At 43.2% G+C, this 21,786-nt stretch overlaps 1 protein-coding gene across 5 annotated transcripts in view; it reads right to left on the bottom strand.

Annotated features, from left to right (window-relative positions):
• Positions 1-584: 584 nt before the first annotated feature.
• The window catches only part of LOC126213522 (uncharacterized), a 173,677-nt gene continuing 152,475 nt past the window's right edge, over positions 585-21,786 (bottom strand). For 4 of the 5 annotated variants that reach the window (XM_049941356.1, XM_049941355.1, XM_049941354.1 and 1 more), the window contains 2 exons: positions 15,413-15,450; positions 585-1,161 (listed from right to left, as the gene is read on the bottom strand). In XM_049941356.1, coding sequence (XP_049797313.1) covers positions 744-1,161; positions 15,413-15,450 — 456 coding nt within the window. In that variant the 3' untranslated portion in view covers positions 585-743. The remainder of the gene's footprint in view (positions 1,162-15,412; positions 15,451-21,786) is intronic. The other variant, XM_049941358.1, reaches the window with a different exon arrangement.

Raw genomic sequence — 21,786 nt, 5'->3', positions numbered from 1 at the left:
GCTGCCTCAATGGCTCAGACATTCTGCGGGGTTGCAGCTGTTACCGGCCGCCCGTTACAGGAGAGTCACAAAGATTCACACGGCCTTTTAGTAGAGCGCACACCAGCTAGAGACATTGCTATGGTCTTTCCCGTGCACTCCGGGCACGTCCCTGTGAGTTTCATTTTGTTTATGCCCTTTGTCCCACAAATATCGAACTACACTTCGCTGCTCTTCACAAGTTGATGACAGTAACACATGCACCACGTCTGCTTCACAGTTCGGGCTTCTGTCACTAGACCTGCACGCGAAAATGAAAGACAGCCTGGAGTGCAAACTTCAAACTATATCACCGTCAGATTCCGACAATTCAGCTGCAATACCGAGGAAGAAAAAAATTGTGTTACTTTTGCATCAGCTCTCGTATACTGATGATTTTCAGACAATATCAATAGTAACCTCAGATGTCTTGCAGATGATGCAGTTATCTATAATGAAGTACAGAAGGTAGCAAAGTTATTAAAAATGACAGGAACGCACTAAATCCAAGTGACATTAAAATAAGCTTGTTAATTATATGTAATAGGGTAAAGGAATCAACAGACTCAGGCACAAACCAAATTATTTTCTTTATTAAATACACACAGATTTCCTTATCACAACAGAGCTACCACGTCCGCTGAATTAATCTGTTTTTGCATGGTGTGTTTCCGCAAAACGTAAACAAATCGTGATGGGCACCCAATAATTTAGGGTAGGTCAACTTAGTACTTACAGTAAGAATGATCAAAATTGACATGCGTAGTCAACATTTCACTGCCAACTTGCCTCAGTGCATCTGGAACATTAGGCTTCTCAACAAGGTTTGGTTTTCCAACAGTACTCTTTCCTTTATCAGGCATTCGTTGCACTTTCGTCTCATCACTGCTGGCGCAATGTGGAACTTCCCTACTGACGTAAGAGTGAGTTAGTGATAACCAACGGTCCACTTCTTTGTCCATGATGCCTATTGTTTCCGCACTCAACTCACACGAATTTACATAGTCCACCAGCATCTGTAATTTAGCTTTTAACTGCCTCGCCCGAGCACCAGTTTCCTGTCGATCGTTCCGTTTTGTAATTGGTGACAAACCGAGAGGAGCCTCCTCTGTCGAAGTAGTTTCCCTCCGTTCCACTGCTGCACTGGAAAGTAATGGAAACATCATTGAAACTACACGAATATACTTGTGTATGTTCAAAGTAAACAGTCAAGACAACAGAAAGTGTAAGTAGGAGCACACAAATTACAAATACAACAAGAAAGTTTACAAATCAGTTTACACTCAAGGTGTTTAAAAAAAAATGGCGATGCCACAGTGTGACTAGAACTTGACAAAGTTGCATAACAATATTGTATTCGAGACCTGTAATCAGTTGCAGTTCAGTTAGTAATAGTGTATACAAGTTACACACCTTATCACCAATATCGACAGCTGTGTTGGCACTGCCCACATCCTGGCATGCAAACGGTGGCAGCTGGAGCCAAAAACTAGACAGTTGGAGAATTTACTGTTAGAATCCCTTACTGGCCGGTTCACTCACCAAAGCCACGGAACAAAATATGATGTTAATAGGTTGAAATTTGTGTACAGAAGCACTTACTGATAAGCATACACGTACCTCGAAATAGCACCGACAGTTCTCGGAATGTAGCGAGTAAACCCAAATATTGTGTACCGTATTTACTCAAATCTAAGCCACACTTTTTTCCGGTTTTTGTAATTCAAAAAACCGCCTGTGGCCTAGAATCCAGTGCAAAGGAAGCGGAAGTTCTGAAAAATGTTGGTAGGTGCCGCCACAACTAACTTCTGTCTTCGAATATATGTAGCGCTACACAGGCATGCTTTGTAGGCACAAAGATAAATACTGGCGCCAAAACCTCTGTGTCAGTAAACAAATTAAAAAAAAAAAAAAAAAAGAGGGTGGAAGACGAGCTTTTTTTCTCCGCCCCGAGTTTCGACCACTGCATTTTCATACATTACCCAACGAAGTAAATACAAATTCCGTATTGTTCATCTTCGAATGTAGCAGAATTTTAATGTACTACGAAAATCCGACTGGCAAGACTGTTTGGGATGTTTGTCAATTCGGCCAACTCTACGTTCTGAATTTTTTCCTACCCGGTGAGAAGAGATGGTTGCTAATAGGAACCTCATGAAATGTGAATCACATGCAGTATTCTCTTCACCATAAGAATAATACGAATATAAACATTTTGTCATATACTCTTTCGTGTTTGCTGCTATCTCATTTAAATCCTGCCTGCCTAATAGACTACGAAACTAGAGTGAGACAACAGCAAACGCGGAAGAATATACGTATCGTGTCATGTCTATATTCGTATTACTCTTACGCCTAATAGTGATACAGTCAGAAACGGAGCACGGCAACTGACTGGATTTTTAAATCTAAGATGACTCTAATTTCTGTGCAGAATTTGATGTACTAAAGAAGCGGCCACAAAGATTTTCAAACGGAGAAAAATTTTCAATTAGAACATGTTCCATCATACGCAGTCTATTATTTGGTTCTTGTTGATCATTATCACAGAAAGCAGCAGTGTAAGTAACAACAAATAGCAGTCTCTTGCCATTGTTTTGCTAATGAGACGATTCCTCTCTCTCTCTTTTAATTGTAAGCGACGGTAGCGCGCACAAAAGCAAGCCATTCCGCGAGCGGCGACAGGCTGTAAACACGCACTATCAGAATGCGACAAACAATGCATGACACAGTACAGTAATGCATTTTCAGCTTAGAGTGACGTAAACACCTATAACAAAGAAAACGGCACTTATCAGATTAAAAGCAAGACTAAGCAATCGATTCAAACCAGACGAAGCACGTAAAAAAGGAAGGGTACCCGTATAAATACGGACGAAGCGCCTGACGCATAGCAATGGCTACCTGGTAAAGCTTAACTGCTAAGCTTACGACTCGAACCAAACTACTGTAGCTGTATCATCATTCATTCGACCTAAATTGTGTCTCATATTACAATGGACCAACTTTGTTTCGATTTGGAAGTGCGGCCTAAAACTTTTCTCTCCCCTTGAATTTCGAGTCGTAAGTTTCAGGTGTGGCTTAGATTCGGGAATTTTTTTTTTTCTTTATTTAGAGTCTCATTTTTCAGTTGCGGCTTAGATTCGAGTAAATACGGTAATTTAGGTTCACATCTATGGATATCTGCCATGCCACGTGACTTCACACGTGCAGACAATTGGTTGGCTGGAATAATTTATTGTGAAACTGATCAAAATTGACGTGTGGGAACAGTGCAGCATGTGAAAGAACTGTGTGTCAATTTACTGAAAGTTTCATTACAACTGTCACATTAATCAGTAATGCAGCACCCACTAATTCTCTCCGTATTGAATGTTATGCTGACCAAACATTGCAACTTGGCCGCAGTCAAGATGTTAACATAGGAGGGGGCAGCCACACAGTGGTAGGCTCTTCCCTTTTCGAATTAAATAAAGCTCGGTCTTTCTCGTACAAGATATTTCGATCCCAGACTTAAAAATACACTACGAACAGTATTGCAAAATTCTTCTTCTATGTACACAAAACTAGACACTTTAGGAACACGGCAAGGACTACCTACAGCATTAGTGGGCACAAAACAAACTCAGCACGGAAAATGATATTGAACTTCCCGATTACAGTAGTAGCGTGACAGATGTTATAAAAATTCAAATCACTGAGCACTAAATTCAATGAATTCTTCGAAAAGTTACTGAAAATACGTGGTCACAAACTGGTCCCTCGAAAGCAGGTCTGATAAACTTACTTCGACACCAGTTTTGCTAATTTGCATCTTACAAAGAACACGAAAATCATCAGTCACTAAGACATAGTAACACTTCTGGTTACAGTGGTATCTCAACCAAATCACTAAAATCTTATCCTGACTCAGTAGTGCCTCCCTCGAGTTACCTCTGTAATCAATCGACGAGTTGAGGATTATTTGCTGCAGGACCAAAGCTTGCAGTAGTTATGCCTATAAATAATGAGATGGAAAGCAGAAAAGGAACCCTTGTCAAAAATACCGGATTTTTAGCTGTTGTGATTTTTACGTTCAGAATTAAATTCTGAGCAATTTTATACAAACAAGATTTCTGTTAATAAATTTGAGTGACTTATGACAGGCTGAACATTGGTGATGAAATATACACATAAAAGAAAGTTTCGTATCACCTCAGTTCCGAGTGATCCGGAACTTGTACAGAAAATTGGAACAGAGATCAACATAAACATCATTTCCGCCCTTTTTACTGCTGTTGAAAACCACACACTGCACATTGTACCACCATACAGTGAGACCTTCAGAGGTGATGGCCCAGATTGCTGTACACACTGGTACCTCCAATACCCAGTAGCACGTCCTCTTGCGTTGATGAATGTCTATATTCGTCGTGGCATACTATTCACAAGTTCATCGAGGAACTGTCAGTCCAGATTGTCCCACTCCTCAACAATGATTCACCATAGATCCCTCAGAGCGGTTGTTGGGTCATGTTGTCCATAAACAGCCCTTTTCGATCTATCCCAGGAATATTAGATAGGGTTCATGTCTGCAGAACATGCTGGCCATTCCAGTCGAGCGATGTCATTATCCTGAAGCAAGTCATCTGCAAGATGTGCACAATGGGGACGCGAATTGTCATCCACGTAGACGAATGCCTCGCCAATATGCTGCCGATACGGTTGCCCTACCGGTCGGAGGATGGCATTCACGCATCGTACAGCCGTTACTGCACCTTCTGTGAACACCAGCGGCATACGTCGGCCCCTCATAATGCCACCCCAAAACAGCAGGGAACCTCCACCTTGCTGCACTCACTGGACAGTGTGTCTGAGGCGTTCAGCCTGACCAGGTTGCCTCCAAACACGCCTCCGACAATTGTTTGGTTGAAGGCATATGTGACACTCATCAGTGAAGAGAACGCGATGCCAATCCTGAGCGGTTCATGCAGCATGTTGTTGGGCCCATCTGAACTGCACTGCACGGTGTCGTGGTTGCAAATATGGACCTTGCCACGGATGTTGGGAGTGAAGCTGCCCATCATGCAGCCTATTGTGCACAGTTTGAGTCGTAACATGACGTCCCGTGGCTGCTCGAAAAGCATTATTCAACATGGTGGCGTTGCTGTCAGGGTTCCTCCGAGCCATAATCCGTAGGTAGTGGTCATCCACTGTAGTGGTAGTCCTCGGGCAGCCTGAGCAAAACATGTCAAATGGTTCTTGTGGTGTCACCGCCAGCCACCACACTTGCTAGGTGGTAGCCTTTAAATCGGCCGCGGTCCGCTAGTATACGTCGGACCCGTGTGTCACCACTATCAGTGATTGCAGACCGAGAGCCGCCACACGGCAGGTCTAGAGAGACTCCCTAGCACTCGCCCCAGTTGTACAGCCGGCTTTGCTAGCGATGGTTCACTGACAAATTACGCTCTCATTTGCCGAGACGATAGTTAGGATAGCCTTCAGCTACGTCATTTGCTACGACCTAGCAAGGCGCCATTATCATTTGCTATTTATCTTGTGATGCATGTACCGTCAGACCGATGTTCACCAATTATGGATTAAAGTTAAGTATTCCAGAAGCTACGTACCTTTTTTGCTAGTCTCTGTTCCTTTAACTGTTCCAGACCTCACGCCAGCCTGCGTGAGCTTAAACGCGTGCCTTTCGGCTTCCTCTCATAGTGGCTTGGCTGTCTTGCCAAGTCACAACAGTTCAAATGGCTCTAAGCACTATGGGACTTAACATCTGAGGTCATCTGTCCCCTAGACTTAGAACTACTTCAACAAAGTAACCTAAGGACATCCACACACCATGCCCGAGGCAGGATTTGAACCTGCGACCACAGTAGCAGTGCGGATCTGGACTGAAGTGCCTAGAACTGCTCGGCCACAGCAGCCAGTGAAGTATGTCATCAACAGTTCCTGTCTCTCTGTATCTCCTCCATGTCCGAACAACATCACTTTGGTTCACTCCGAGACGCCTGGACACTTCCCTCGTTGAGAGCCCTTCCTGGCACAAAGTAAGAACGCGGACGCGATCGAACCGCAGTACTGACTGTCTAGGCACGGTTGAAGCACAGACAACACGAGCCGTGTACCTCCTTCCTGGTGGAATGGCTGGAACTGATCAGCTGTCAGACTCCCTCAGCTTAATAGGTGCTGCTCGTGCACAGTTGTTTACATCTTTGAACAGTCAAAGGGACTGCGTCTGTGATACAATATCCACAGTCAACGTCTATCTTGAGGAGTTGTGGGAACCGGGATGATGCAAAACTTTTTTTGGTGTGTGTATTACTCTCAAAATGTTCTCTGTCAAATGGCACAGACTTCTTAAAGTTAACATTACACATTAAGTGGTTAACCTCTTCAGACAAGCAGCACATTATAGTGTTCAAATATTTCAAAAAATAAACTGGTCCCAAATTGAGCCATTATTTTTGGTAAATTTTCTTTTTTGCTCTCTGTTACGGCAGGGATCCTTTAGACGAAATTTTGATTTTGAAGTCATTAATGGACTCAAAAGAATATGGAATTTTGAATTAACAAAATCCCCCCCCCCCCAAAAAAAAAAGATCACCAAGATCCCATACTTTACAATGGCCACAGGATTTGATTTTCTAGTTCTAAAATGTGTGTGTGCGTGGTTTCAAGATCATTCACAAACAGCATTTTTGCCTGTTCTTTGGTTCTGGTATACCCAGCTGGTAAGCTGCTTCCTCAGGATCTTCATTGCGTGGCTGGTTCTGGTTCTACTTCAAGACACAGAATGTCTTTTTATTCCTCTTTGCAATTCATTCTTATGCCTTTTTAAAAATATAATCTTTTCGTTGCTTTGCCATTCCTGCTTGAATTATTACAGCAGGAAACCAAATGGGTCCATTTTTTTGGGGAAAGTTGTGAGGCCAAATTCATTTCCATCAATGACCATTTTGCAATGTACTACCTTTGTAGCTAACAATGGACTCAATGATGAGGTTCTTCATTATCACTTCTATTCTTCAAGACATTTAACCAGTCATGCATTATCACAAAAATTTCAACTTTCTCATTTTAGCAGCAACAGCAGTAGGCTTAACATGTGTTGTAAGTGTAGGTGTTTGTGCTACAGCAATGTCAGCTGTCAGCTGGGATATTAGGGCTGCCAACTGCAAGTAAGTAACATGTGTAAGCATTTATAACTCTCATATAGAAAGGGACCACTTGTCTTGTTTGGCATTATCCTATTCAAAAACCATTCTCCTTTTATAAAGACCTGCTCTCAGAACCTTAAAAATACCTATAAAATCTGGGAGATGCTATCTTGTGAAGCATTGCATATGCAGTTGACAACAGAAAAAGGTTATACGTGTTTTTGAGTGCTTGGTGAATTTTTACTTGGAAAAAGATGGATCAACGAATTTGCATTAAATTTTGCTTGAAAAATAGAATAAAGTGCAGTACCACAACTTTAATGTCGATTGTGGTTTTTGGAGAATGTGCTGCAAGTAAGACAAGAGTTTACCAGAGGTACGAACGTTTTGAGGAGGGGCAAGATGTTGAAGATGACGGCCATCCTGGATGCCCTAGCACATCAATTACTGATGAAAATGTGGAAGAAGTAAAGTGAACGGTTCTGGAAAAATCACAGAGTCACCATCAGAGAGGTTCTGATGATGTCGGCATATGCTTCAGCTCACGCCAAGCAATTTTTTCAGATGCTTTGGGCACGAAACATCTAACAGCAAAGTTTGATCCAAAACTGTCGAATTTTGACCAAAACTGATTAATAACAGTAACTGTGATTGTATTTAAATGAATTAGGTAATACGAGACACAATCACAGATTCTTAGTAAATGTTTTGAATTTCATTTTTCTTCTACTCTCTGTGCCGTATTACGACAGTCTTAATTTAATTTCACGTAAGTTCCACATTTGAAGATAATGGTCTCTGTAATGTGCACTTACGAATCTGTATTGCTTCTGTGTCAAAATTTATATCACTTCAGGTGACCAGTACGAGTCGTTCACGCACACAAATTGCCAGCAGTGGAAGAGAAATGACAAAATATTCCCTCTCTTACATTGTCTAACCCTGCAGTGCAGCACTAATTACTCTTCTGCCCCTCAGGTAAGCAGCCAACTTTAATTTGCACTACGGCTGAAATCACCGACATTAATAAAAATTAAGTGTGTCTTAAAGTATTACTGTCTCTCTAAGTATTTTTGTTTGTTATTCGGCAGGAAAGCTACACTCTTAAGAAGCTCTTAATGTTAGCTGGTGTTTTTGGATTCAGCTGTTAGCTGCTAGATAGATATTATTATAAAACACTCGATTCGGGCTGCAGTTTGGCTACCGCCGGCCAGGAGTGTAGCACTGTACAAAAGTGAAATGTGGACGGTACCCATTTCAGACGGCGAGTGAATAGAAGCTTTCAAAATGTTGTACTACAGAAGAATGGTGCACGAATGTTATACGAACGGGTTAAACGACTAACGAAGTGGTGCTGAACCAAACTGGAGATAAATTAAACTTGTGGGGAATTGCCAATTTTGAAATTGGAGGGGAGTGTGACGGGTAAAAATTGCAGAGGGAGACGAATACACAAATACGGTAAGTGAGTTCGAGTGGCCGTAAGGTGCAGAAGTTCTGCAGAGATGAGGTGGCTCGCACACTACAGACTTATTCGTTATTAGTTTCTCTCTGTTTAAAATGCACTTCTGCTCTGCCACTGCATACTGAATTCGTGAATAACCACTCCAGCTGCTCAAATGATGTTCTTTAGTCCAGAACCAGTTTTGGATTTTATACTGATTAGTTTTTCCCACAACAGCAGAATTTACATATCCACTGAAAAATGGCACCAATATTGAAGACAAATCTGGTCATGGACTAAAACAAAGAGTTTTTCGTGACTGGAGTGGTTATTCACTAATTCTTACTTTGTATACATGTTAGACAGTGACAGTTATCAAACCGAGGGTCCTCCCGACGTTAACAAGCAGGCTGCAGAAAGAAGCAGCAACTGAACAGCTGATTGTCCCCCCTTCATCTCTGCTCACCCTCGTCCTTCCTTTTCAATCTTTCTCCTCCCCGAGCGAGGAACTAAGTTCTGAGAGTTGTGATAGTGCTGCCACTTTCGTATTTGTCTATTGGCAGTACTATACGTTTTGCCCCTCTACGGTTAGTACCGGCCACAATCCCATCTCCGAATTTATTAATTAAATTTTCCATTCCGACAAAGGGGATGTCTCTTTAAACTGCACCCGAGTCCTGATTAATCTTCATTTCCATGCTAGTGAACAGAAAATTGTGCAAACTGAGTTTAGGCATTTTTGGTGAGACAGTAGTATCAATATGAGGTACTACCCAAAATATTTGAGAATTTCATTGCACCAGTCAGACCAGTAGCAGTACGACATTCTGTCACTAGATGTCCCGAGGTACACATTTCGGTTACTGCGGCACGAAGTTGCGTCATCTTTGGTGGTGTGTATGTCTGCATGTGTTTCAGTGCTTCTCAGAATTGTGAAACAGATAAAGTGAAGGAGCAAGTGATTTGTATCAAATTTTGTTTCGAGCTGAAGAAAATTGCAGCTGGAACTCACAGCACCCCGCCAGAGGCATTCGGTCAGAGTGCACCGAGTGAAGCAAAAACATTTGAGTGGTTCGAGAGCTTCGAGGGAGGCCGAGAGTCTGCGGAAGATACTGAACACCGTGGTCGAGTCTCGAGATGTACGACAGTAGAAATGATCGTGAAAGTGTGTGATGTGATTCACAGAGACCTAAGGCAGATAATTCGTGATATTTGTAACACACTTGGGCTGTTGTACGGTACATTTCATTCAATACCTAGAACACGATATGAACTGCAACAATGTTTGTCCCTCACCTTCTCAGTATTGACCAATGAAACGTCCGCAGGTGAAGAATCTCGGGTCTACTCTGAAGAGAAGCAGCAATCGTCACAATGGAAAACGCCACCTTCTCTGAGGCCGGGAAAAGCTCGACAAGTTTGCAGCAACGTGCTGTCAATGTTGATTTTTTTTCTTTTCTTTTTTTTTTTTTTTTTTTGCATAAGGAGTTTTGTTCCACCTAGTCAGACTGTCAACAGGCAGTCGTACTGCGAGGTATTGAGGGAACTGTGGAAAACGTTCAGCGCAAATGGCCAGAGTTGCGGGAAAAGAAAGACTGGTCAGTGCATCGTGACAATCCACTCGGGTATACCTCATTCACTGTGAAGGAATTCCCGGCCAAAAACGTCACGGGAACAGTCCCCCACCCCCACTACGTGCAAGACGTTGCCCCGTGTGCCTCCTAACTGTTCCCCGAGAGTAAAATCGCATTTAAATGGCAACACTTCGGCTGGATTCAAGACATGGAATTAGAGTCCCGATGGGTCCTGAACATCCTTTACCCTGCAGACCTACAGGACTGCTTATAAATATGCAAACAATGCTGGGATCATTGGACACAGGCCTGAGGTGACGACTTTGAATGTGACAGGAGACTTGTGTCTAGTTTCCCGATTTTCACACTGAAATTCTCAGATATCTTGGGCAGCACTTTGTATTTGTGATTATCTAATTAACACCCACTTATCTTGTTACACAGGAGGGGGAAAAAGCTGAAGTCACAACTGCTATTGCACTGGCCACTTAAATGCCGCAATGTCACCACCTGAGCCACAGCGTGCGACCACTGCAGCAATAGTGCTGCCAGATAGGTACTTACCAAGTGCTGAGGTCGTGCGATGCAAATTCTGCATTAGTGAAAGGTAATGAAGAAGCTGTCAAATCACAGTCTCCAACCTACGCTTTGTTCAGTCTGAGGAAGTTTCTGACATTTAACAGGGATCACTGTAGAGAGGACCAGTTTATTTTAGTTAATAGGGCAATCAGATAATGGAGATTCTATGACAGAGAGATTCCAAGAGACACTCTGGCTTAATTGATATGTCACACTACAATTGGATAAAACATAATTTATTTCTGTATTCAACAATGCTGTTGTTGTTGTTGTTGTGGTCTTCAGTCCTGAGACTGGTTTGATGCAGCTCTCCACGCTACTTTATCCCGCACGAGCTTCTTCAACTCCCAGTACTTACTGCAACCTACATCCTTCTGAATCTGCTTAGTGTATTCATCTCTTGGTCTCCCTCTACGATTTTTACCCTCCACGCTGCCCTCCAATGCTAAATTTGTGGTCCCTTGATGCCTCAGAACATGTCCTACCAACCGATCCCTTCTTCTTGTCAAGTTGTGCCGCAAATTTCTCTTCTCTCCAATTCTATTCAGTACCTCCTCATTAGTTATGTGATCTACCCATCTAATCTTCAGCATTCTTCTGTAGCACCACATTTCGAAAGCTTCTATTCTCTTCTTGTCCAAACTATTTATCGTCCATGTTTCACTTCCATACATGGCTGCACTCCATACAAATACTTTCAGAAACGACTTCCTGACGCTTAAATCTATACTCGATGTTAACAAATTTCTCTTCTTCAGAAACGCTTTCCTTGCCATTGCCAGTCTACATTTTATATCCTCTCTACTTCGACCATCATCAGTTATTTTGCTCCCCAAATAGCAAAACCCCTTTACTACTTTAAGTGTCTCATTTCCTAATCCAATTCCTTCAGCATCACCCAACTTAATTCGACTACATTCCATTATCCTTGCTTTGCTTTTGTTGATGTTCATCTTATACCCTCCTTTCAAGACAGTGTCCACTGCTCTTCCAAGTCCTTTGCTGTCTCTGACAGACTTACAATGTCATCGGCGAATCTCAAAGTTTTTATTTCTTCTCCATGGATTTTAATACCTAAACCAAACTTTTGTTTCATTTCCTTTACTGCTTGCTTGATATACAGATTGAATAACATCGGGGAGAGGCTACAACCCTGTCTCACTCCCTTCCCAACCACTGCTCCCCTTTCATGCCCCTCAACTCTTATAACCACCATCTGGTTTCTGTACAAATTGTAGATAGCCTTTCGCTCCCTGTATTTTACCCCTGCCACCTTCAGAATTTGAAAGAGAGTATTCCAATCAACATTGTCAAAAGCTTTCTCTAAGTCTACAACTGCTAGAAATGTAGGTTTGCCTTTCCTTAATCTTTCTTCTAAGGTAAGTCATAGGGTCAGTATTGCCCTACATGTTCCGACATTTCTACGGAATCCAAACTGATCTTCCCCGAGGTCGGCTTCTATCAGTTTTTCCATTCGTCTGTAAAGAATTCACATTAGTATTTTGCAGCTGTGACAACAATATAATTTAGAATAATGAAGGATCTACAAGGTGGGAAAACACTTAACTTGACTTAATAAGTCACAGCTGCAAAATACTAACGCGAATTCTTTACAGACCAATGGAAAAACTGGTAGAAGTGGACCTTGGGGAAGATCAGTTTGGATTCCGTAGAAATGTTGGAACACGTGAGGCAATACTAACCTTACGACTTATCTTAGAAGAAAGATTAATAAAAGGCAAACCTATGTTTCTAGCATTTGTAGACTTAGAGAAAGCTTTTGACAATGTTGACTGGAATACTCTCTTTCAAATTCTGAAGGTGGCAGGGGTAAAATACAGGGAGCGAAAGGCTATTTACAATTTGTATAGAAACCAGAAGCCAGTTTTAAGAGGCGAGGGACATGAAAGAGAAGCAGTGGTTGGGAAGGGAGTAAGACAGGGTTGTAGCCTATCCCCGATGTTATTCAATCTGTATATTGAGCAAGCAGTAAAGGAAACAAAAGAAAAATTCGGAATAGGTATTAAAATTCATGGAGAAGAAGTAAAAACTTTGAGGTTCGCCGATGACACTGTAATTCTGTCAGAGGCAGCAAAGGACTTGGAAGAGCAGTTGAACAGAATGGACAGTGTCTTGAAAGGAGGATATAAGATGAACATCAACAAAAGCAAAACGAGGATAATGGAATGTAGTCAAATTAAGTCGGATGATACTGAAGGAATTAGATTAGGAAATGAGACGCTTAAAGTAGTAAAGGAGTTTTGCTATTTGGGGACCAAAATAACTGATGATGGTCGAAGTAGAGAAGATATAAAATGTAGACTGGCAATGGCAAGGAAAGCATTTCTGAAGAAGAGAAATTCGTTAACATCGAGTATAGATTTAAGTGTCAGGAAGTCGTTTCTGAAAGTATTTGTATGGAGTGTAGCCATGTATGGAAGTGAAACATGGACGATAACCAGTTTGGACAAGAAGAGAATAGAAGCTTTCGAAATGTGGTGCTACAGAAGAATGCTGAAGATAAGGTGGGTAGATCACGTAACTAATGAGGAGGTATTGAATAGGATTGGGGAGAAGAGAAGTTTGTGGCACAACTTGACAAGAAGAAGGGATCGGTTGGTAGGACATGTTTTGAGGCATCAAGGGATCACAAATTTAGCATTGGAGGGCAGCGTGGAGGATAAAAATCGTAGAGGGAGACCAAGAGATCAATACACTAAGCAGATTCAGAAGGATGTAGGTTGCAGTAGGTACTGGGAGATGAAGAAGCTTGCACAGGATAGAGTAGCATGGAGAGCTGCATCAAACCAGTCTCAGGACTGAGGACCACAACAACAACAACAACAACAACAACATTTTGCAGCTGTGACAACAATATAATTTAGAATAATGAAGGATCGACAAGGTGGGAAAACACTTAACTTGAGCAAATGAAGTAGTAAAATACACTGACGGAAAATAAACCTCAACACGAAGGAGGAGATGTGCGGCATAAGCATAAGTTGGAAGGCTCGTTTCTACACCCGAAAGACAATGTCTACTCAAATTTTATGCCAGTTGCATAAGAATGGCACTATAAGTGGCACTATGTGGACGGAAATCCAGTTTGCTTTAAATACACACTGTAACAGTCGTGAGCCTAAGTCACCTTTGACACTGGACATGGTGAACTGATGATAGTCAAGAATGTCTTTAAGGTGACAAAGATGCCGTTATTAACATTTCACTGAGTTTAAACAAGGTCAGATAATAGGACTACAAGAAGGTGGATGTTCCTCCTGCCACACTGCAGAAAGACTCGGCAGGAATGCAGCCACTGTACACAACTGCCGGTAGCGGTAGTCACGAGAACGTGCAGTCGTAAGAAGTCCAGGTTCCGGGCAGCCGTACGACGCTACCGAGAGGGAAGACCACCGTGTTCGGCAACTGGCTCTGGTGTATCGTATGGGATTTGCAGTAGCCATTTGAACAGCAGCTGGCACCACAGTGAAACAAAAAAGTGTTACAAATCAGCTACTTCAAGGACAGCTCTGAGCCAGACACCCTGTAGCGTGCATTCCACTGACCCCAAACTACCACCCTCTGCAAGTTTAGTGGTGTCAATTGAGAGCTGGTCTGTGGGCAGGATGAAGGTCAGTTACATCTCAGTGCCAGTGGTCGGCGTTTCTGTACGACAGCAGGGCAGCTTTCGTGATTATCCTGCGCACCCTGACTGCAAATCTGTGCGCCAATCTGTTAATTCTATCTGTTATGCTGTCATTCTAGGAGGCGTTTTCCAACAGGATAATGATCGCCCACATACCACTGTTGTAACCCGACACACTCTACAGACTGTCGACACGTTGCCTCGGCCTGCTTCGTTACCGGATCTGTGTCCAACTGAACACACAGGACACGTCATCAGACGACATCTCCGGCATCATCCCCGAGAGACGTTAACTGTCCCCGTATTGACCGGCCACGCGCAACAGACGTGGAACTCCATCCCACAAACTAACGTCTGGCAGCTGTGCAAGATAATACATTCACATTTGTGCACTTACAGTCAACATTCTGGAGGTTACACCTGTTATTACATACCAGCATTTCACGTTTACAATTATTTTTCTCGCACTTACATTAACCTGTGATCTTGCAATGTTAACCACTTAACTGTGTTAGCTACACGCACGTATTCCTGAAATTTCATTACTGTGTATTAATTACTTTTCGGTCTTGCATTTTTTTCTCTGTCAGTATATTACCTTCATTCGGTGTTAGCAAAATTGAGTTTTTTCGCCATTAACTTGGAATGTTGGTAACATTTCAAATTTCGCTAGATGGAATTAACACTATCTGCTGAAAACATTTGTTTATTTCATTTAAAGAGTACCGATGTATACCTATCACGATGACTTTTCAGAGCAGAATAAGAAAAAAATGGTTCAAATGGCTCAGAGCACTATGGGACTTAACATCTATGGTCATCAGTCCCCTAGAACTTAGAACTACTTAAACCAAACTAACCTAAGGACACCACACAACACCCAGTCATCACGAGGCAGAGAAAATCCCTGACCTCGCCGGGAATCGAACCCGGGAACCCGGGCGCGGGAAGCCAGAACGCTACCGCACGACTGCGAGCTGCGGACAACACAATAAGAACTTACCCCCTCAGTTCGAATTCTCCGTTCATTGGCGCAGGTACCTGAAACGTCAGATGACGCAATTAAATTTCATAATACAGAAGCTTAACTTTAATACAAACCATTACAATATCTATATATGAAGGTAGTATCTGTTCCCGAAAGAAGAGATACCGTGCAGCTTCTTTAGAATGAAATGATAATTAGATCGGCACCCTAGCTGCAAACAGGCATCGATATATCATCGGGGACATGTCGAAAATGTGTGTCCCGACCGGGACTGCAACCCGGGATCTCCTGCTCGGGTGCACTACAAATGTGGTGGTGTGGACGTGTCGGGAATGTCGGTCTCACGGGGAGCGTGCGAGGGATAAGTCCCTGCAGTCGCGCTATTCATCTGTGCCCTCGGTGGCTCAGACGGACAGAGCATCCTCCGTGTAAGCAGGAGATCCCGGGTTAGTCCCGGTTGGGGCACACCACACACTTTGAACATGTCCCCAATGATATATCGACACTTGTTTGCAGCTAGGGTGTCAATTTAATAATCATTTCATTACAATATCTACACTTGCATACACAAATTCAAGTGAGAATGTATTTGTTACTAGAACAGATCTATCAACAGTAGAGGTTAATTATGGCGCTGCAATGTAACAATATTAATAGCAACCTCAGACATTTCCCAGATTGTGCAGTTATTGACAATGAAGTACTGCCTTAAATTAGCTGCACAAATATTACGTATTTCACAACAAGACAACCTATATAAATAACTGGATGTAAGAAATTGTAGGGACATGAAACAGAGCAATCACATATGCTCAGTCGTAGCCCAGGCCAGCCGACACATCAGTTCATTGGCAGGACACTGGTGGAATGGGATCACTGACATAGCAGTGCTTACATATCATTCATACGACCTACTTTAGAATACTATACAACTGTGTGGGGCCGGTCCCAACAAGGACTAACTGAGGAAACTGAACGTTTATAAATATTCCTCTGGCTTGCCACAAAGTCTCACATAAATGTTGAACAACCTGCCTTTCCAGATGTGTGAAGAGATTTGATAACTACCCCACAAGAACGTACCTACAAAGTGTCAAGACTTTAGGAATATACTACAAAGCCCTACATATCACTCTTGTAGTAACTGCGAAGCCAAGATTTGATTAATTACAGTGTGCACAGAGGTCTTTAACCAATTACTCTTCTTGCTCTCCATACCTGTACACAAACAGGACAGGAAGTCCCAATAACTGGTACAATTGGTAGTATCCTCTGTCATGCACTTCACAGTGGTTTGCAGATTATTTATGTAAATGTCAATAGAGGTTTCTGTGAACAGCTCCACCCCTGAAAACAGCTTCTTTGAGTTTTTAAATAATTCTTACACATACAGCAACATTCCAGGGATGACTATGAACTACGTGGCAGATGGCACTTTCTACTGCACTATATACTAAGATTACTTCTGTTCCACAGACAGAGCACAGGAAGAACAAGTGCTCGTACATCTCTGTTGGACTATTTCCCTATATTATTTAGACAGGGAAAGATATGTGGGAAGCAGAAGAATATTTGTAGATGCTGCCAAGAATGGCAGTTCTCGACATCCTCTCACAGTAGGTTGTAGCGAAATGCACCGTGTCTTTCCCGAGTGTCAATCGGACAAGATTTTTCTGTACGTCTGTTTTACTCCGTCACCAATCAAACGTGCCTACAGCCATTCGAAGCCCCCTTTACTGTATAAGCCCAATGTTGCTTGTTAGTGTGCTGTGATGTAGACATTTCATCATTACTCCAGTGTGAACCGTACAAGAGTTTTATAAGCTATCTGTTTCACGGACGAACTGCAGTTTCACCATATACCTTCGTGCAGACAACTATCTAGAAAAATTGAAATTCTACCCGTTCCACGCATTGACATACTTTTAAAAAAGAAGAAGAAGAAGAAGAAAAAAGAGGCAGTAAGTAATTATCATAACTGTTAATACATTTCTCCCACTGTGAGACACGACAGTCCGTGCCTTCGTGGAAAAATGTTGGCGGATGCCTACAGAAGCACGACTACAGTTCTTCATCTGAAGCAAATCGACAGTCACATATAATGACCCACATTCTGCCGAGGTTGTTTCCACCACGCTGCAGAAGTTTCGCTGGCAAGCCCTTACACATCCTCTATACTCCCCATGTGATTCCATATTTTTGGAGCCATGAAGAAAGACATATATGAAGACAGTAACTGTTTTTGAAAGAACGGATACTGTTGATGACTGTGCAGATTTTCCCTGGAATAAATGATGACTAACTGAAACCCTCAGCTGCCGACAGGTGCTGTTGATATACCTCGACGTGCACAGCTGAAAATGTGTGCCCCGGCTGGGACTCGAACCCGGGATCTCCTGCTTACACGGCAGACGCTCTATCCATCTGAGCCACCGAGGACACAGATGAATAGCGCAACTGCAGGGACTTATCCCTTTCACGCTTCCCGTGAGACTCACATTTGTGGCTGTCAATTTTCTTTGGACACCTGAGTACAACCACGTTTTGACAGGCAACTGCAAACGTTTTTCCGTGAAGACACTGACCCTCTTCTCTCACAGTTGGATAAAAGTGTCATCAGTTATGGCAATTACTTTTGAAGTAATAAACAGTTTACTAACTTTTATTCCAATCTGCCTCATTTTCATTTGACTGCCTATTATGCAAAATGTAATTGCCATAAAAGGAAAACCAAACAGTGACAGTCCCTGCATCACCTGTAAAGAATCATCTACAGCCAGCACACACGACCGCACACTTATGTAGACCTCGACTCCAATTGTTTGGAAAAAGATGGTCGTTTTGAGGAAGCACACAGTGAAGTCTGAATAAAATCTCATAAATAATATGTTCCGTGTACAACCAATGTGATTTTTGTTTCCAGATAAATCATTTTTTCACATACATTTATTATAACGACATACTTTTATGGTAAATTCTAATCAAAATTTTAATTCTTAAAAGTTTGTCAACAGGTGGTTAACATAGGTTACTTGCAAACTGAGTGCACTTAACACAGGTTAGCACAGACTTACCACAGAATACTTGCTGGTCGAATTAACAAAACATTATTGAAAAACCTCTATAAAATACAAATTTAGGATGTCCCAATTTTTTCAGTTTTTTATGCTAAGATTTATATTAACAATTTTTGCAATAAAGAAGTATACAATCTCAATACAGAATCTCAAATAATAGAACGTCCAGGAGGGAATAACAACAACAGGGAAGGTCAAACAATGGAAACTCCAGATAGGGATATCAGCTATGCAGGAAAGGACAGACTGCTACTTACTGTAAAGAGGACACATCAAGTTGCAGACAGGCACAGTTAAAAGACACTTACACAAAACTTTCAGCCACAGCCTTCATCAGCCAAAGAGAAACAGACACCATGCACGCTCACAAGCAAGCACCTCTCACGTACGCCTCACCACCAGCTCCGGCAGCTCGGCCTGTGCTGTCTGCAACTAACACGTCATCTTTACAGTAAGTGGCAATCTACCTTTTCCTGCGTTGTTAACCAAAGAGAAAGGATAGATTCTACTTTGCACGTAATGGAGGGGTCGAGTCACAGGCAGACACAGTGAAAAAGTATGCTAGAACTATGCAGTTTCCGGACTACGTCCTTGCGCACACACCATAACTGTCCTCTTTGGACAGTAAGGCCTGACTGAAAGTGCACCTAAGTTGGGCAAAAAATGATGCTCCCTCAGACAATATTGCAATATCCACACCATAATATTGTGGTTCTTGCGAATTATTAAAGGTTTTGGAGCAGGAAATGGTGCGTAACTAATTATTTATGTATATTGTGACTTACCAAACGAAAGCACTGGCACGTCGATAGACACAAAATCAAACAAAAACATACACACAAAATTCTAGCTTTCGCAACCAACGGTTGCCTCGTCAAGAAAGAGGGAAGAGGAAAGGAGAGGGAAAGAGAAAGGATTTGGGTTTTAAGGGAGAGGGTAAGGAGTCATTCCAATCCCGGGAGCGGAAAGACTTACCTTAGGGGGAAAAAAGGACGGGTATACACTCGCGCACACACACACACACATCCATCCACACATATACAGACACAAGCAGACATATACAGAGGCAAAGAGTTTGGGCAGAGACATCAGTCGAGGCGGAAGTGCAGAGGCAAAGATGTGGTTGAATGACAGGTGAGGTATGAGTGGCGGCAACTTGAAATTAGCGGAGATTGAGGCCTGGTGGATAACGGGAAGAGAGGATATATTGAAGAGCAAGTTCCCATCTCCGGAGTTCGGATAGGTTGGTGTTAGTGGGAAGTATCCAGATAACCCGGACGGTGTAACACTGTGCCAAGATGTGCTGGCCGTGCACCGAGGCATGTTTAGCCACAGGGTGATCCTCATTACCAACAAACACTGTCTGCCTGTGTCCATTCATGCGAATGGACAGTTTGTTGCTGGTCATTCCCACAAAGAATGCGTCACAGTGTAGCCAGGTCAGTTGGTAGATCACGTGGGTGCTTTCACATGTGGCTCTGCCTTTGATCGTGTACACCTTCCGGGTTACAGGACTGGAGTAGGTGGTGGTGGGAGGGTGCAGGGAACAGGTTTTACACCGGGGGCGGTTACAAGGGTAGTAGCTAGAGGGTAGGGAAGGTGGTTTGGGGATTTCATAGGGATGAACTAAGAGGTTACGAAGGTTAGGTGGACGGCGGAAAGACACTCTTGGTGGAGGGGGGAGGATTTCATGAAGGATGGATCTCATTTCAGGGCAGGATTTGAGGAAGTCGTATCCCTGTTGGAGAGCCACATTCAGAGTCTGGTCCAGTCCCGGAAAGTATCCTGTCACAAGTGGGGCACTTTTGTGGTTCTTCTGTGGGAGGTTCTGGGTTTGAGAGGATGAGGAAGTGGCTCTGGTTATTTGCTTTTGTACCAGGTCGGGAGGGTAGTTGCGGGATGCGAAAGCTGTTGTACAGTCTCCCATCCTTCATCAAAGACACCAACCACTTTCTCGAACGTGTGGAATCCTTACCCAATCCGTTACCCCCGGAAACCATCCTTGTAACCATTGATGCCACTTCCTTATACACAAATATTCCGCACGTCCAGGGCCTCGCTGCGATGGAGCACTTCCTTTCACGCCGATCACCTGCCACCCTACCTAAAACCTCTTTCCACATTACCTTAGCCAGCTTCATCCTGACCCACAACTACTTCACTTTTGAAGACCAGACATACCAACAATTAAAGGGAACAGCCATGGGTACCAGGATGGCCCCCTTGTACGCCAACCTATTCATGGGTCGCTTAGAGGAAGCCTTCTTGGTTACCCAGGCCTGCCAACCCAAAGTTTGGTACAGATTTATTGATGACATCTTCATGATCTGGACTCACAGTGAAGAACAACTCCAGAATTTCCTCTCCAACCTCAACTCCTTTGGTTCCATCAGATTCACCTGGTCCTACCCCAAATCCCATGCCACTTTCCTTGACGTTGACCTCCACCTGTCCAATGGCCAGCTTCACACGTCCGTCCACATCAAACCCACCAACAAGCAACAGTACCTCCATTATGACAGCTGCCACCCATTCCACATCAAACGGTCCCTTCCCTACAGCCTAGGTCTTCGTGGCAAACAAATCTGCTCCAGTCTGGAATCTCTGAACCACTACACCAACAACCTGACAACAGCTTTCGCATCCCGCAACTACCCTCCCGACCTGGTACAGAAGCAAATAACCAGAGCCACTTCCTCATCCTCTCAAACCCAGAACCTCCCACAGAAGAACCACAAAAGTGCCCCACTTGTGACAGGATACTTTCCGGGACTGGACCAGACTCTGAATGTGGCTCTCCAGCAGGGATACAACTTACTCAGATCCTGCCCTGAAATGAGATCCATCCTTCATGAAATCCTCCCCACTCCACCAAGAGTTTCTTTCCGCCGTCCACCTAACCTTCGTAACCTCTTAGTTCATCCCTATGAAATCCCCAAACCACCTTCCCTACCCTCTGGCTCCTACCCTTGTAACCTCCCCCGGTGTAAAACCTGTCCCGTGCACCCTCCCACCACCACCTACTCCAGTCCTGTAACCCGGAAGGTGTACACAATCAAAGGCAGAGCCACATGTGAAAGCACCCACGTGATCTACCAACTGACCTGCCTACACTGTGACGCATTCTATGTGGGAATGACCAGCAACAAACTGTCCATTCGCATGAATGGACACAGGCAGACAGTGTTTGTTGGTAATGAGGATCACCCTGTGGCTAAACATGCCTCGGTGCACGGCCAGCACATCTTGGCACAGTGTTACACCGTCCGGGTTATCTGGATACTTCCAACTAACACCAACCTATCCGAACTC

This window comes from Schistocerca nitens, chromosome 11 (genome assembly GCF_023898315.1).
Source record: "Schistocerca nitens isolate TAMUIC-IGC-003100 chromosome 11, iqSchNite1.1, whole genome shotgun sequence".
Classification (NCBI taxonomy): Eukaryota; Metazoa; Arthropoda; class Insecta; order Orthoptera; family Acrididae; genus Schistocerca; species Schistocerca nitens.
Note: the sequence above shows the minus strand (reverse complement) of the source record. Positions and strands in the feature narration are given on the sequence as shown.